Below are 17921 nucleotides of genomic sequence, written 5' to 3' on the forward strand. Positions count from 1 at the left end.
CAGAAGAGGAGGAGCAATCAGTCAGTTTAAGGAGCAGCTCAGGTGATCGTTCAGGTGTCGTTCAAGATCCCAAATATAGACGTCTGCTTCGGGCCTTTTTTTGACGAGGATGACGAGTCAGCGGATGTGGGAAGATAAATGTGTCAGTGATGCATGAGGATGCAGATTTATGCAGAGACGCATGTGGATTATATTTGCATGAGCAACAGGTGGCGACAGAACAAAGCAGCGCTCCACCTTAACAACGTACTTTACCTGACCAAAGGAAGCCTTTACCTTTAAGGAAGCGTGTTTGTGGATTGAGGAATGATTTTAATTGAGTCTTTTGTCACAGATTCAGCATCTGAAAGCTGAGAGCTCAGGTCTAAATCCCCTTTGTGTTGAAGATGAAAGGAAATAACGTGACCTGATATGCTGCATTCACTCCTGCGTAGGAGAGGGATGTAAACTCAAAATCACATGTATGCATCTGAAATGGTGCAGTAGTGGTTTATTCTATTTCATAGAAAGAAACCCACCACGCTTCTGTTTATCTTCCCTGGTTTGCTGACATTATATTAAAGACAGATCTGAAGGCTTTCAAGGCTCCTAAAGTCCTCACGGAATAAGAGTGAAGTCATTAAAAGTCTGTGAAGGTTTGGTTGAACTTACATCTGTGATGTCATCGGCTTCTTTTCCAAAAGTGTCCTTCGCCGATTTGATGAAGATCATATTTGATGCAGCAGTTCAGAAATATCGTCTTTTTTTAATGCATTCTATTCCAAAATCAGGTGCCTACTTTACCCACAATGCAATGTAACCACTGACTGTTTTTCATTATGCCTGATTATTGAGGCAGTTCAGGGCCGGTGAGACTTTACGTAGCTACGTTTGAAAGAACTAGCTCTGATGACGGGGTTTTCCCAAAGAGGTCCAGCCTCTAACTGTAAAACATTGTTATACTTTGGTTTTGGGGATGGATTTAACAAATGGGATATAATGTTAGAGTTAGCTTTAGTGGTACCTTTGTCTTAATGCTAAGCTAAGCTAACATGCAGTGGCTGTATCTTATCTTATTCCTATGAAACTCTCAGCTAGATCAGTCTGGTCCTTAAATCTCTACGAGTCAGTGAGCCTTGTTAGACATGTCGCCTCTTCATGCAGCTCCTCCTGAATAATATTTATTTTCTGAGCTCCTTGAAGGCACCACCGGGTGTCATGCTCAATAAACTGCTCCTGTCAGAAGCACTTTGCTGAGTCGCTGTAGAGGCGCGACTCTCTGACCCTTCCCTCGGAGAAAGCGACCTCTTTCCGAAATGATTGGCCTCGCAGTGGGAGAGCGAACTTCAGAGGACGGCCGGAGGGGTCCCAGTCCTCATTTGTGGCACCCGTCCTCCGGACGCCGGCTCCACCGCCTGAGGTCCAGCACGGCCGTCCTGAGTGGGTAAAGGATCGCAGGCCTGTTCAGTTCAGTTCTTTGTTCAGACTGCATTTGCATTTTTGTTTAAAAAGCTTCTTTTTTACATTTTACTGAGCACCAGGGAGCGATGATCCGATGGTCTGATTCAGCAAAACCCAGCAGCCGTTTGGACATCACTGTTTTAATGACTCGATAATGCTGGGTCATCGGTTTTGATTGAACCTTTTTTGGTCAAACTGACTTTTTTATACCTCTGGGACAGCTGTGGCCCCAAAGACATTATGTTTTTAAGGTTTGAGGAAACACCCGGGGCAAATTCTTCCAATCTAGTCAATTTGGAGTCAAGGTTGATTTGATCAGGTTTTGGTCGTTCAAAGTTCAATGATTTTTGGCCATAACTCAAAATTTCACATACTCATTATGACAAATGACTGAAATGATGAAGCGATGACTTTGGACAAACTGTGTATTTCATAAAAACGACATAGTCATTCTTTTATAACTTCATAGAAAAACACAAGTGTCATAGCAATGATTCAACCATTGGATTCAGTCCTTTAGCCTCCACATTTGGCTCCAGTCCACTTGCAGGGATCACAACGTAGTCTAGTCCATCTTATTTTCCTTAAAAATGCTTCCTTTAGGCTCGAAAGACAATATCTCCAACCATCACTATGCAGATGGCAGATTATCCTCCAAGATGTAAAATATGGCTAAAAACTGTCTTCAATTAAATAAAAGTAAGACCAAAGTGGTTTCATGTGGTCCCCCCAACTCCATCAGACCATTTAGACCCCCTGGCGTCTCACCTTTAAGCCAACGCTAGAAATCTTGTATTCGTCGTCGATCCAGCTTTTAAAATTTGACATTTTGAAAAGGTTGCTTTTACCTACTAAGAAAATGTTGCCCAACGCAAACCGATAATCTCATTTAAAGTACCGAACACAAATGCTGTAATTACATCACTACGATGACTGCGGTGCTATTTATTTGGGAATTAGCCGGTAATCTCTGTCTGCAGAGCTGGTGCAGAATAATGCTGCTGCCGAGAACAGAGGCGGCATCACACCTGCACCGGCGTCGGCTACCAGTCAGATGTAGCCTCACATGGCCTGGCCCCCCCAATACCTGGCCTCCTACCAACCCCAGATGTCTGAGATCCTCAGACCAGCTGCTCTTGGCTGTCCAGCCGTCGAGACTAAATGGCCTTGCATTCAGAGTAGCCGCCCTGAAGCTTTAGAAGTGTTTCCAGGCGATCCCTCTCCGATGCTTTTAAGGCTAAACTTCAGACCCACATGTGTTCTCAGGCCTCCGACTGTCCTTTCATGCTTCCACTTTTTGTATTTAGTACTTTTCATCTGTTTCCTTTATGGATTTATTTATTTGAGGATGGAATAGTTTCATCTTATCTCTACTGCCTTCTGCTGTTATTTTATATGCAGCACTGTGGTCAACTCTGGCTGTTATGTCCCTTTATAAATAAAGTTGATACGATCTAGACGCCATAAACACAGTTCTTCTGCTATTCATCACTTTTATCTTCTCTGATGTGATGAAACTTTGCGGTGCCCTTGACCCCCGTCCTCCATATTTTATTTCCAGTTGCTGTAGAAGAGCAAATAAACTCACATCTTCAAATCACCAAAACGGGAAGTGACAGATTTCTGACACCTGGAAGGCAGGTTGTTGTTTCATGAAGATGCAGTGTGATAAGTTGTCGTACCTTGTACCTTTCTCTCTTTCTCTTTTATTTCACTCTGACGTTGACATAAAGTGCATTCCAGAGGAAATAATTTTTCCTGTGAAGTTTCTCCCTTTCGTACATTTTCTTCAACAAAGCAATAAATTGCAGACAAACTATTTGTCCTTTGTCATATAAATACTCAGTGGGGAATCAACAACATTAGGAAACGTAATAACTTCTATAGTCCGTGAAGGTATTTGTCCGTTTGGTCCTCTGAGTATAAACTATTTTTATGTTGTTTTGATGCGTCTTTAGAAAAACACCTTTTTACAGAAGCTGTGTTCATATGAAGTGAATAAACCATCATCACATGGATGAAATGTTGAAGGTATGTTTACTATACTATACTATATGTAGCAGTTAGTTGATACTTTCCTTTAGTTTGCCTCATTGCACTGCTGTCTTCTCGCCACACAATGCTTTTAAATGGTCTCATTCCGGAGCCCGGCCATGCAGTAAATAGGAAAACAACACCATTAATTTCTTCTGCATTGGGTTCAGGGCTGCGACGTGGACATCAAGCTGCTTTTTTTGTTTGATCTTCCGATGCAATTAAGAGTCCAGAGAAGTTGTATTTTGTTGTTTTCCTCGGTTAGACTGTTTTTGGCTCATGGGTTGTCTTCAGCATTATTTCTTGCGTTGTGTTTTCAGTCTTAACAAGAAAGGTAAGTGGTAAATGATGTTAGGGACTCTGTGGATCACCTTCATACAGACTACAAATGTGTTTTTACTGTGTTTGATGTTCTTCCTCGCCGGATTGATATGAAACTCAGGATTTGCCTCAAAGTGACGAAGTGTTTGACGAAAGACAACAGTGATCACACCTTACAAAGTGAAAATTCGCTCATTTACGCACAAACATTCGATTCTGAGAGCTCGGTGACATCATTGGGGTCGCCAAGGTAATCTCTGCCAAGGCGGCTTGCTCTTGGTCAACAGTGTGGATTATGTGCGTGGGTGTAATTTGCCTCCATTAGCGAATGCACTTATCTTGGTGATTCAACCAGAATGTCTCTAAATGCCGACCAGCACTGTGACCGGGCCATAAAAGAGAGGGAGGAGACACAATAATCATACAGATAGAGGGGAGATAATGATGATGAAGATGTTTGGACTGTACCAGTTTTGTTGTGGGGAAAGATGTGAGGGGGGGAGGGGTATCGGAAGTTTTTCACCCATCCAATAGGCGTCCTGATACCTTGTATCACAAAGCAGGGGATGCTTTAGGGTATGGTTCCCTTGTGTTTGACGGGTTGCTACTGTCTCAAGGCTTCAAGGGTGATGTCATGATGACCACGCCCCTCCACTTCTTATAACCCATCTATGGTAAACAGGAAATAAGTGTCATGGTTGACCCGTCTCTCTCTCGTCCTACAGAGACATACCGTGTCGCTGAATGGATGACAACCTCCCGGTCACCTCGCACAACCCCGTGAAGCTCCCCTTACCATCTCATTGTGCGGGACGGCGGGGTCCCCCGGCAAAGTGGCAGTGATGTACCAGGAAGTGGCCTTCCTGGCCGGCAGCAGCGAACACCAGTTCACCACCTTCCACTTCAAACCCGTGGAGAAACCGCATGAGGCCAAAACCAACAAGGGTCTGTTCTACAAGCGGGCCCAGCTCCTGCTGCAGCCTCAGCACCACCGGCAGGACGGGGGGGCGGCTGAGGGCGACGGGGCGGCAATCATCAACGTGGGGGGCATCAAGTACCGCATCCCCTGGTCCACGCTGGAGGAGTTCCCCCTGACGAGGCTGGGAAAGCTGCGCGGCTGCAGCAGCGAGGCCGAGATCATGGACCTGTGCGACGACTACGACGGCAGCCGCAACGAGTACTTCTTTGACCGCAACCCGTCGGCCTTCCGCACCATCGTGTCGTTCCTGGCGGCGGGGAAGCTGCGGCTGCTGCGGGAGATGTGTGCTCTGTCCTTCCAGGAGGAGCTGCTGTACTGGGGGGTGGAGGAGCACAAGCTGGACTGGTGCTGCCTTCGCAAGCTGCGCCTCCGGCAGGAGGAGTTTAAGGAGCTGCAGAGGCTGGAGGACGAGGAGGCGGAGCTCGCCTCGCCGCAGTCCTGCGAGGAGAGCCAACAGCCCCCTGGGGTAGGGGGGGCGGCGCAGGAAGACCCCCAAGCAGGAGGGGGCGGCAGCTGCATGCGGAGCCTGAGGGACATGGTGGAGAACCCGCACTCCGGCCTGCCAGGGAAGATCTTCGCCTGCCTGTCGGTGATCTTTGTGGCCATCACCGCCGTGACGCTGTGTGTCAGCACCATGCCGGACCTCCGAGAGGAGGAGGAGAGGGTGAGTTCACAAGTTCATCTTTTCATTAGTTTAAACCAGCCTAATCTTAATCATACACATCAAATATGAATGCATTTCTTTTATTTTTAACCCTTTAACTGCCAAGTTTCGTCATGATGCAGCATTTTTATGGTCTAAAATACACAATTAATGATTTATTTTCAAAATACTTCATGAAAGCTGGATTAGTTATGCTTTGATTATTGCAGCCTGGTACATGTGAAAGATTTTTTTTTTGCTCACGTTAAGCACCCTTTGTGTTTATCAAAAATGTTATCAGTCATAATCATACATATCAAATATTAAATTGCTTTCTCCATTTTATGGTCTAAACAGTTGTACAGTTACATATTCGATACAATTGTGTTGTGTATTAAATATGTCCAAACTCAGCTTTGCCTCCCCATATTTCGTTTCTGGAATGAAGACCAGAACAATTACTGGATTGGAACGATTTAACTCATTTGGCTGCGATGGTCGTTACAAAGTGAAACAGTTCTAGAAAGTAAAAGAAAAACAAATGTTAATATAACATTAATTCTCCCGTGTGGCTTCTAACGGAAAAACAAATGCCGAAAACAGATCTCCAACTGAAGGAACCTCCTTGAGGACTCCTTTTTATTCCCAGCTGCCGGAGGGGAACGCTGCCTCGACAGTCGCCAGTAGAATCCAGATTATGTTGATGCAGCGGCCCACATGCCGAGTCGTCCCGAGTTCCATTGTAAATCGCTGTGACAGAGACAGAGGCGAAGGCTGGGGAACACAGAGGCTTCCTCTCTGCACTTGAATACCAGATCATTATGTAACGGCTTCTGCAGCATAACCTAACATAAGATCTGAGTTCTCCCAAACGTACGCGCTGATTGACGGCGCATACATGAAGCTCGTCTTTAAATGAGAAGTCTTTTCTGCTTCTGCGTTTGTGAAATCCCTCAGATATGTTTGCTCGACCTGCTTCCAAAAAAAAAATGAATTTGAAATAAGATCATTATTGTTATGTAATAGCATCGGATGCATTTGAAGACGGTGCATGGAAATTTAGGAAGCGTCCTCGATGTTAGAATCCATAGAAACCGGACAAAATGGATCCTTCCTGAAGGCGGAATTCATAATTCAACACTTTGATTTCTTTCTGAGTCCGATGAGAAGCTCGATTTGATTGTTGTATCGCAATATCTTGATATATGAATTCATCACGATACGATTCAGTTGAAAGATGATAAATTATCATTATCAGAGTTTTATTTCTTGGCAAACAGCAGCCGGGTGCAGTAACTTTCTGGAGCCGGTCGATTATTCCCAATGAAAAGTAGCTAAAGTAGCGATAACGTGCTAATTTGTAAACGTATCATTGTCTGATTTAAGATTTAAGTGATTTTTAAAACATTTCTGAATCTAAATAGTTAGTCATTAGCTGTTGTTTATATTAATCCCATATATATTCATCTAAATCTTCCTGTAATTTCAACATTTTTGACAAATTACTTAATCCAGAGCAAAAACAGAAGAGGTCGATAGGCCGACATCGGGGATGAATGACGACGCACACATTAACATTTCTTATGTTTTAAAAGTCACTTATTGTTTTAGTCTTCATGCTAACACGCTAACCATCTAGCTGAGTAATTAACATCAGACTGCTACCTTCTCATCTCACTCTTAGAAAGTAAGTGTATTCCCCCGAGACGAGCTATTCTTCTAATTGCAGTATTCTCCGAAGACTATGATTTACAATCATAACAAACAGCCAATCACGTGCCAGAGCTGGAGCCTGTTAGGTGAGGAACGTCTGAATGAAACTTAAAGTCTGTGGTTTCTAATTAGGCCTGCGAGTCTGAGCGCAGCAGCATCCACTTGTTGCTGCGTTTCATCTCCACGGAGGAGAAATCTCGCCGCCTCGGGCTTTTGTACCCACTTACGACGCTCGCTGTCACAGTCTGTGACAAGTGGAGCGAAGACGCCGTATATTAAAGCCGCCGACGTCTTTTCATGTCCGCCTCTTTGCCTCCCGAGACTCCGGAGGAACCCTCGGGGGGGACCGGGGCTTTGTATCGCGCTAATTCACCTCCTGAGCGACATTGGCGGACCGGTGTGTGATTAAAGCAGCTTTTTCTGTCAGAGATGTATCTTCATCAGCGTGAAGTATGAACGCTTCAAAGGGGGGGGGGGTCCAGTCCTCTCCAATTAAGTGTCGTCTGTCATTACGCAGACGTTTTTGAAACCGCAGCTTTAATGATTTGAATCAGAAGAGCGAAGAAAGTCGGGGACGGCTGAAAACAAGTGTGGCACCAATTAACCGCCCAGAGGTGCCCCACTCCTCCTCCTCCTCCTCCAGGAGAACATTAGGTGGCGGCGCTTCATTAGAAGTAAGAATCTGACCCAACCCTCCTCCAAAAAAAAAAAACACAAGGGCTTATGGGTATAATGAGGTGGCTGTGTCATTCGTGAAAAAAATGGAGGATGACACGATGAAAGCAGGCAAACCGCAAATCTCCCACGAATGCCAAAATCTATTAATATGAGCTTGGAAAAGTAAAGCGAGAGCTTCTGGCGAGGTGGTAATTGTTCTGTTTGCACATAAATGAATTGAAAACATTTTTCTCAAAATGGTTTTAAAGCAGACGTGTCATTGCGGCCCGTGATTCGGTTTTCCCTCCTCATTAGCATATTAGCATGTTCCCAAATGAGCATGTTTCCAGGCTACAGGAGGAGAACGTGTGCTATGCTATGTTGTCTTGACGTCAAGTAGACTTCCTTGAATTCCACTCAAATGGCTTCTTTCTTGCTAATTGCCACATCTCTTCATATCTCCATAACGGTTTTCTAAGTCATTTACACATCCGCACTAATTGCAAATACAACTAATGAAATGAGCGTTTCCTCAGAGACCCATTATACCTCCGCTGTAATGTGTTTGTTATGTGGCCTGATGTTTAAGAGACTTCCAACGATGGCTCCGCTGCTGTAAAGCTTCTGATTTGACTAATAATGTAGCTCATTTTAATGAAACTTATTAATTTCAGCCTCGATTAACAGATTTTCTTTGGGTGCAGTGGAAGCGAGGTTTGGACACATACACATATTATAATCTTATAATCAATTTACACATGAGCAACATTAGCATTCGCTTTGAGTCGCTGTTTTTCTGGCCACCTGGCAAATGTGATCCAATTCAAACTTTTCCGTTCTTTTTTTTTTGTGTGTTCATCAATTCCCTGAGAACATTATCTGGCTATTAAACTGCTAAAATGCTCCACGTATTTTGCGGCCGGTAATCTGTAGAGAGTTTTAAGAGGGTTTTTTGGGACGAAAACAGCTGCAGGGGGAAGTTTGATGAATGCAAGGTTTTTTTTAAACTCTGCTAAACATGTTCGGCAACTACCTAACTAACTACCTACCTACCTAACTAACTAACTAAGGTAGTGAACAGTTTCCCTCGCATTGGCAGCTGGATTCTCTCCTGTTGTCAAGAGTGAGTTTGATTGACGGATGGTTCATCCAATCACCTGCCAGGGTGTAATTGGCTGTTTTTGACTACTTTTGAATTTACCTTATATTTCACCTTTAAAACACTTTACCAGTTACTTTTTCATTTTGACGTACTGTATTAACACATCGGACCTAAAATCACACTAAAAATATAAGTCAGAAAACATTAGATTTTTTACTGTAGAATACTAATATAAATCGTAAACTCCAAAAACATATCTACAAAGTTATAAACAACTATTTGTATTAAAGATGACGGATGCTCAAATGTTTTGTCGTACGTGAACAGGAAGACGCTCGGACCTTCAACGTTTTAAACAAAGTCGTGTTCTGACCTCAGACTCGAGTCGAGCTGGAGGACGATGCAACCTAAAACCCAGGAAACGTCCGTGTTTACGCACTCGCCACTGGAGCCGCGAGACGTTCAGGCAAAAAAAAAAGAAGAGTTTTCAAGGATCCTGCTGCAATGGAAAGCACTTAGACTGACTATCTAATCTAATGTGGCTCTTAGAGGAAGCATCGGGTGATCGAGAGGCCTTTCTCTACCTCTCTCTCTCTCTCTCTCTCTCTCTCTCTCTCTCTCTCTCTGTCTCTCTCTCTCTCTGTCTCTCTATCCTTGACTCCTCTGGATGAATAGGGGATTAAATATCTCAAGTGTTTTGGTGATTTTTCTTTCTCTCTCCCTGAGAATTGTTTACTCTGTTCACGTAATCATCTTTGCACACTGTGTTTCTCCGTCCAATATATCTCCCCGGCTGTGACTCTCACCTCTCAGTGCCTTGGAGCCCTATATATACAGTATATATATATATATTTAAATACACTCCATTCTGATGTAAATCCCAGCCACTTTTAAAGTACACCCTCGCCACTCGGTCATATATCATCGGGGGGGAAGAGGGATCTTATGCCGACGCTGTAGGGAAAACAAAGGGTGTTTTATCTCGGCTGTAAATAGGAGGCGAACATCACTCATCTCCAAGTGTGCATGAGAGTCAGAGAAGTGTGCGATCCATCATCGCCGTGGTGATTTGTGTTCGGTGAATCGTTTGTGGCGAACGGAGAGAAGTGAGTCTAAACTGTGATTCTGTTTCACGCTCTAACTTCCACCGTCTCGTCTCCGCTGTTTTTAAAATGTGAAGCGTGATGAAATGTGAAATTTGCCACATGTGCAACATAAAATTCCTATTTGGATAGAACTTTGCAGGAAGAGTGGAGGCAATGACCCGACTGTTCAGTCTCATAAATTTAAAGAGCTTTTAAAAAATACATATTCATCAATTTAATTGAATTTGTAACAAAAAAAAAGCATATGAGGATGCTGTTCTGAGCGGTTCAAGGATGAGTTAACGAGCTTGACATCGACTTAGCAAACACAAAGCTGCAATCAGTGGCTGTTTGTTTTTGCATGCTTGATTTAAAACCGCATTAGGAATAGCAGTTTTTCATTGAGTTAACATTGAAACAAAGTGCCGATTCTGCAGCTTTTTATGTCATCATTTCTCTAAACCGACACTATTTGGTATTCTTGAGTGTGGATGCACTCACATCTATATCTAAATCCCATTCTGACATGACTTAAACATCTCCTCCAGCTAAACCCAACGACAGGCCTTTGATAGCTCCATACGCTTTGACAGGCTGATGCTTTCAGGATGAATCCAAAATCTGCAACAACAAAACAGAAAAGAAAGAAAGAGGTTAAATGATGTAATGTTTTCCTCCAACCTCTTTGATTACGACAGAAAAAAGGAATCGCTCCTCCCCGGCGCCGAACCGCCTCCCGACACACGAGGAGCAGCGAACGTCCCCGCCTCTATTAGTGCTTCCTGTGTTATAAAGCATTAACTGAAACAGTGTCCAGTCACACTCAATATCCAACTAAATGTTTCTTTTCCAGTGGAACCGCAGAAGGAAGCACTTTGCCTGGTGGTGGAAACGGATGAAGGGTTATTGATTGATGATTTTGTGCCAAAATCTCTTCAAACACGGGGAGGATTCCAATATATATACATATATATACGTAACACAGCATATATCCATCAGTTGTTGTGTGTTTCAGGGGGGAAGAGAGAAAGAGAACATCAATATCGATGGTCATTAAGATGAAAATGCGATGATGACGGCCCCCCATGGGGGATTCTGGGTAGTCACAGCAGCAGAGAACAGAATATAAATCACAGTGTGGACGTACGGTGTAAAGAGACAGTATATTCAGCTGTTCTCAGGTTCACGGAGGTTATCGGCAGATCAGCCGGTATGTCCAGGTAACGTGCATGAAGGTGTTAAACCGAAGCTTTAACGGAGTTCAGCAAATTACAGGAAGCATCCGTCGTAAACTTCTGCAGCCCCGGCCCCTCCCCCACCCAAAGAACCCCAGCACATAAACACATATTGACAGGCAACAAAAGTGCCTGTCAATGTGTCTTGAGTTATAGTGTCGTTTTCAAGCGGAAAATAAATAAATGAATTCCAGAAATGATTAAACATTTTGATCGGCCTACATCGTAGTGGATTAGACTTCTTCTTCTTCTTCTTCTTCTTCTTCTTCTTCTTCTTCTTCTTCTTCTTCTTCTTCTTCTTCTTCCTCTTCTTCTTCTTCTTCTTCTTCTTCTTCTTCTTCTTCTTCTTCTTCTTCTTCTTCTTCTTCTTCTTCTTCTTCTTCTTCTTCTTCTTCTTCTTCTTCTTCCTCTTCTTCTTCTTCTATGATGTTGATTCAAATCTTTCAGAAAGTTCCCAGAGAAAGTAAGGCTGCGATCTCTAATCACGAAGTACAGTCGTTGATATTATTTGGTCATTCTGAAGAATGATCACACAGCAGCTCACCAAGCTATTAACTTTGTTGGAACATCGGTCTTATTTGTGTCTTGCTCAGATTTCTCCCCGAGGCTGGTTTTCTCTCAACCATCTTCCTGTTTCCGCCGGCAACTCGTAATCATTTTTTTACCTCGAATGAAAGTGAAGAATGAAGACGAGGAAGGGAAATGTACCTGCCTGGCAGTAGACAGGCATGGGGCCCAGTGCTGACAGTTACATACTGTAGTGATGGTTATTGAATACGTCGTTAACTATCCCAGCATGCACCTTGTGTGGGTGACATCAATCTTTTCCAGGGGCAGACAAATGTACCTTCAGATATATTTCCTCTGTGGGATTATGTCGAGTCACCAATTCCCCCGAAACTGCAACTAATCCATAAATGACATGTCGTTGAGCAACGTGTTGATTAACTCAAACACATTAAATACCTCGCATGCCTAAATACCTACCGTTTTACACCCATAGTAACCTTCCACCGGGGAATGTAGTCCCTATCACCACAACCTTGCATGGATTGCCAGACAGACTATGCTGAAGAAGAAGAAGAAAGCTGCACACAAAGATGAAATGTTATCTATGGGTGGTTTTTGTGATGGAGCAGGCTTCACGGAGGTTTGATTGGAAAATGTACGACACAGTACCAAACCCCCAATGAGTGAGACTGACCCTGCTTTCACGTACACTCCAGTTTTTAGCATGAACACACGGATCCTCGCATCAGTCTTCTTGTGAAGCTCCTGGGAAGCTTGATTGCTTCGCCGGCACCAACAGTTGCTAATAGAGCCCTATTCATCTTGTACCTAAGTGGTTTTCAATCTATTCAAATATTTATGACTGAACACAACACGTCCGAGGCAGCTGATGAAGAAGCCATTATATCATCAGCATAATAAGACACTTTTTAAGTAAGACAAATGCAGCTTTTGCACTGGAAACTGTTGCTAAAAGGATCGTGGAAATAGCATTAAAATCCCCGAGGACGCTGCACACGCTAACGTGATTGTTCTGTAATAAGATTCTTGCTTTTCGAAGAATCGAGATGGTTTTCTGGAAGTAGGACGGAAACGTGTTGAGAACAAACACACAGACGGCCAGCGAGGTAAATGAGTAAATCCGTTGAAAGCAATGGTGTGTGCTCCGAGACGGACTCGTTCCTTGAAGTCGGAGCTGTTTGTGAATCGGCTCCGACTGATCGTGAGGGGGGTCAGAGGTGATCCTTTGTGTGGTTTACGCGCTCGTCTTTCGGCTGTGACGGGGTCAGAGTCCGCCTGATCACTGAGACGGATAATTGTGTGCTTTTAATTTGATCCTCGTGCTTCTGCCTACATCAGAGAGGCATCTCAGTGGAAAACGCACTCGAGCAGAAAACAACACAAACACGCTGCTCCGATTCAAAGAGAAGGGTTTCAGATACCGTCAGGAGGAAGCGTGAAACACACTGGGAAGCAGGGCGAAGCAGTGAGCGAGCTCCTTCAGGATTTTGGACAGTAGCACATGTATTTGTTTTGGCGCCAGACATCGGATCACTTTTGGATGTGGAATGACAGCATGTGGTTAGAGGGCGGATTTCAGCTCAGCGCCAATCACTCGAAAAGCAGCAGCAGCGCTTTAATGGACGATCGGCATTAAAGCAAAAGACTTGAGTCAGATGTGGATTTATAACCCAGACGTTAAGCGTATCATGCGTTAGAGAGAAACAGTAAATATGATGCTGACACTGAGGCGGAATAGGGAAGGCTGTTTACTGAGTATAATAATATTCTACAAAGTACCGTTTCCTCTATGATCTATCTAAATGTGTTTGGCATTCTGAAATTGGAATAATCTTTTTCACATTTCTGGTCCAATTTGGCTTAAAAGTCCCTCAAAGTAAAGCTGACAGTCTGTGCTCTGAACCTCATATGCATTTCAAAGTAAAAGCATGAAGGCTTGTTTAGCAGCTGGCCTGGGAGCTGTGGAGCCGAATGCCTATTGTTCATTTCAGTTTACCTGTGGACCTCGGCCAACGGAGACTTCCTGACGGGACGGTAAAAGGAGATTTGTCCCCGTGTTCTGCTTTTACTCCTCAGTGTGTCATTAAACCGGCCTCTCTTTGCAAATATTTTACTTTTTACATTTTTTTTTGCTAAGACGTAGAATCTGTGAAATGCAAAGTTTAAATAAAGGTTTTAAGCTAATGATGCTAAAAGTCACGCTGGTGACGTTCTTTGAGGCCACATTTCGGCGAAATGCTACGCTAATAAGTTTATGTTATGTTTATTAATACGTTAATGATTAGCTTTAGCATCCAAACATTTGCTAACTAGCACGGAAAGCAAAGATGGGAATGTCATGAGTCATGCTGGAATTTGGCCATAAACAGACCAAGATCACCGGAAGGACGATTGATCCTCTGTGGACCATGAATGTGATCAAAGCGTGATCCGAGCTATACTTGATTTCAAGGCCCCGCCCCCAAATACGAGACGGGTTGTTTCAGAAAGCGTGTTTGAGGTCGCCATGGGGACGACCTTGCGATATGCAAAACTAAGTGTACACTCTGAGAAATGCATGAGAGGCAGACTTCTTTTCTTCGAGGCCAGACGGTTGGAACGACGTCTCCATGGCAACAGAGCTGTTGATATACAGATATGCAAATATACTTACTTAGCTTATATATATATACCTTTACGACCGTAGTATGTATGTATTTCTATCTGTAAACGGCTCGCAGATGTCAGAATAAACGTAGCTAAGTTGGAATAAATATTACATTTCAAAGAGGAAAGATTAAAAGTTTTTTCGAAGAGGCATTAGGTTACTTTATTGCTCCACATATTCATACACTTTAATTAATCCCCATATAATTAACGACCAAATAAAGTCATAAATATATTTTGTTATTAATACTCAATTAAATGTGTAAAAAAAATAAAAAGCACACACTTTCCTTTGCCTCTCCGTCTCCTCCAGGGGTGACTTTGACTTAATAACCAAGTAATCTCTTATAATTATATATTAAAATATTTATGAACGCTATTTCAGCGGCCTTGAAGAAAAAGATTATCATTAAAATGGAGAATATTTTTCAGCCGTGCTCGCTTTGAGAACCAACAGCGTCTGACTCCGGTGAGACGGTGAAAACGTCGTCTTTCTCCTCTTCATCACTCCGGTTTGATGTCAGCGGGGTTTTTACTAAATGAGACAATCAAAGCCTTTTTGTTTCACGCTTCACGGATCCTTCTTTCTCTTCAGAGTAACCTTTGTGTTGTGAGATCAAACGATGACGAAGCCACGAATCAGATAACCGGCTTAGAGAAAGATCCGCATCGTTATCTGAAGCACTTTGACGGTTTGATATCGCTGCTGTCGTTATGTTAGTTAACCCTCGTGATGAAGCCCCAAAACAAAGCAGCTTATTTCTTCATTTTCACACCAAATCTAGTTTGTCAAATTGTGTGAATACCTGAGTTTTCCCTCTTCACATTTATTCAGGAGACACCACTCGTTTCTATGACGCTGACAAATGTATTATTGTTTACTGTATCGATGGTAAGCAATATTTGGCTTAAGGAAATTAATTAATTCACCCCAATAAATCAGGTTACATTTTTTTTGCCAGTGAACAATGTGAGTGTTGGGTCATTTTGACCCGATAACAATATAAGTACCTTTTTTTTGTACAGCTCAACATGGAAATATGATAAAGGCCAAATTTTACTTTTTCTAATGAAATAGGAAAAATTTCATGTAGAGGTCTATACTGTTTTTTTTATAGTGACCCAGTGGAGGGACCCCATATTACATATAAAATTGTGTCACGTAGTAGGTAGGCCTAGTACGTGGAAAAAAGTCCTAACCAAACTAAAAGTGAAGTCTGTCTCCCCCCCCCCCCCCAGGGCGAGTGCTCCCAGAGGTGCTTCAACATCTTCGTGCTGGAGACGGTGTGCGTCGGCTGGTTCTCCCTGGAGTTCCTGCTGCGTTTCATCCAGACGCCGAGCAAGTGGTCGTTCCTCCGCACGCCGCTGAACGTCATCGACGTGGTGGCCATCCTGCCCTACTACATCACCCTCATCGTGGACTCGCTGTCGGTGGGCGGGAAGCCGGCCGGCTCGGGGAACAACTACCTGGAGAAGGTGGGCCTGGTCCTCAGGGTGCTGCGGGCCCTGCGGATCTTCTACGTGATGCGGTTGGCTCGCCACTCGCTGGGCCTGCAGACGCTGGGCCTCACGGTGAAGCGCTGCACGCGCGAGTTCGGCCTGCTGCTGCTCTTCCTCTGCGTCGCCATGGCGCTCTTCTCACCGCTGGTGTTCCTCGCCGAGAGCGAGCTGGGCGCCAAGCAGGAGTTCACCAGCATCCCCGGCAGCTACTGGTGGGCCGTCATCTCCATGACGACGGTGGGCTACGGCGACATGGTGCCGCGCAGCATCCCTGGCCAGGTGGTGGCGCTCAGCAGCATCCTGAGCGGCATCCTCCTCATGGCGTTCCCCGTCACCTCCATTTTCCACACCTTCTCGCGCTCCTACGTGGAGCTGAAGGAGGAGCAGATCCGGGCGCTGAGGCAGAAGCCGGACTTGCTGCAGGACAGCACCAAGTCCCAGAACAGCGAGGACTCGCAGGAGACCGACAGCTACCGTGAGGAGGCGGCGGCGGCAGCGGCGGCCTCATCGCTGCAGCGGAGGAAGTCCATGGCGGCGCAGAGGGCCGCCGAGCTCAGAGCGTCCGTGAAAACTTAACAACCGCTGCCTGTCCCGCGTTTACATGGCATTCTGGGTCGCCATGACAACCGGCGCCGGGACTCCCAGGGAGACTGAGGCATCCGCTTTGATCGAGTGAATCTGAGTTTCTACAGTTTTTACAGAGAAGCTGCAGAGCTCTTCTTTTTCTTTCTCCAAATTTGACAAAAGATACAAGTACATGATATAACAACCAATCAAATGAGATGTAGAACAAAAAAAAGAAGTTATTCAGACATCAGACTAATAATTAATGTTCCTCATGTGTTGCGTTTGAGGAGGATCGTCTGAAATAAAGGTGTTTTGCTGAGACATGCGGTTTATGATTGATGTGCATCTCTGTTTCTGCTCTTGTATTTGTGTAATATAAAGGTCACTCATGATGATGTCATCACATTAATCTCGGGCATGATGACACACAACTTGTTTATTTACCTCAGCGTCTCTATTAGATGTCTGAAATGTTCATTTTTATTTTTAAGATTGATGTTTGTCCGACGCGTTGGTCAAAGTTGGGAAGTTGCCATGACGACCAAAGGGCTATGTGGTGAAGTGGTGACACCATCATCAGGTTAAAACATTTCCATGGAAAAAAAATCTCCATAAATTGTTGTGAGTCAGTCGACAAAAAATGATTGTTAAATTATTTGGCCGGGTGTTTGTATTTTAACGTTGCAAACACAAAAAATACTCACACACAATTAAGCCGTGGTCTTTTTGTGTGTACGATGGCATAAAAAAAACAAAAAATATTCCAACAAAAAAATAAATGTCGCAAATTTGCAGGTTTATAAACTTGTGGATATAAACAAGTTTCTTGGTTCCGCTAACACCCAGATGTTTGCCGTTGCTATGACAAAAACTGATAGCTACCGCTAGCATCTTAGCCCAACCGCCCCGATCAATAAACACCCATAAGATGACAATTTGACCCCATATAAATAAAACCAACAATAACCATAAACGTCATAAACTCACAAATTTGCTACTTTTTTTCTTGTAATATTGCCCCCCTCTCTCTCTTGGCACACCACCCAAACTTAGAATTAATGCCTCACTTTTCGGATATTATTTGTGGCTGCTTACTATAAAAGCACTTATTACAGCTGCTGTACGTTGAGATGGAGAGATCAATAGAAGACAGTTATTATTCATTTTCTTCAAAGGAAAAACATTGATTGTTGCAAATATTATCCACGAACCTAGTAGTCTGAAAACATTTCAGATAATAATAATCGTGTAATAATGTTAAAGTTATGTAAAGTTACATGATTCTCCTCGTATAATTGCAAAAAAAAAAAGCACTTCATTTTTGACTTGAGTGCCTTTTACTTTGAAGTAGCACATTAAAAAAAAATCGTTCCCCGAATTATTGTCAAGTTGGAGCCCAGCGGAGCGACGGTAAGCCCTCGAGAGTTCGGAACTCGTTTTAGATATTTTGATATGGACATAATGTAAT

The 17921-nt window shown here is 43.7% G+C and overlaps 1 protein-coding gene across 1 annotated transcript in view; it reads left to right on the top strand.

The window, feature by feature from the left end:
- Nucleotides 1–16770, top strand: part of kcng2 (potassium voltage-gated channel, subfamily G, member 2) — an 18848-nt gene extending 2078 nt beyond the window's left edge. Inside the window, exons 2-3 of the mRNA XM_084032076.1 lie at nucleotides 4521–5438; nucleotides 15626–16770. Coding sequence (XP_083888202.1) covers nucleotides 4638–5438; nucleotides 15626–16462 — 1638 coding nt within the window. The 5' untranslated portion in view covers nucleotides 4521–4637 and the 3' untranslated portion in view covers nucleotides 16463–16770. The remainder of the gene's footprint in view (nucleotides 1–4520; nucleotides 5439–15625) is intronic.
- The last annotated feature ends 1151 nt before the right edge of the window (nucleotides 16771–17921 follow it).

This window comes from Eutrigla gurnardus, assembly GCF_963514095.1.
Source record: "Eutrigla gurnardus genome assembly, chromosome: 17".
NCBI classification, from domain to species: Eukaryota; Metazoa; Chordata; class Actinopteri; order Perciformes; family Triglidae; genus Eutrigla; species Eutrigla gurnardus.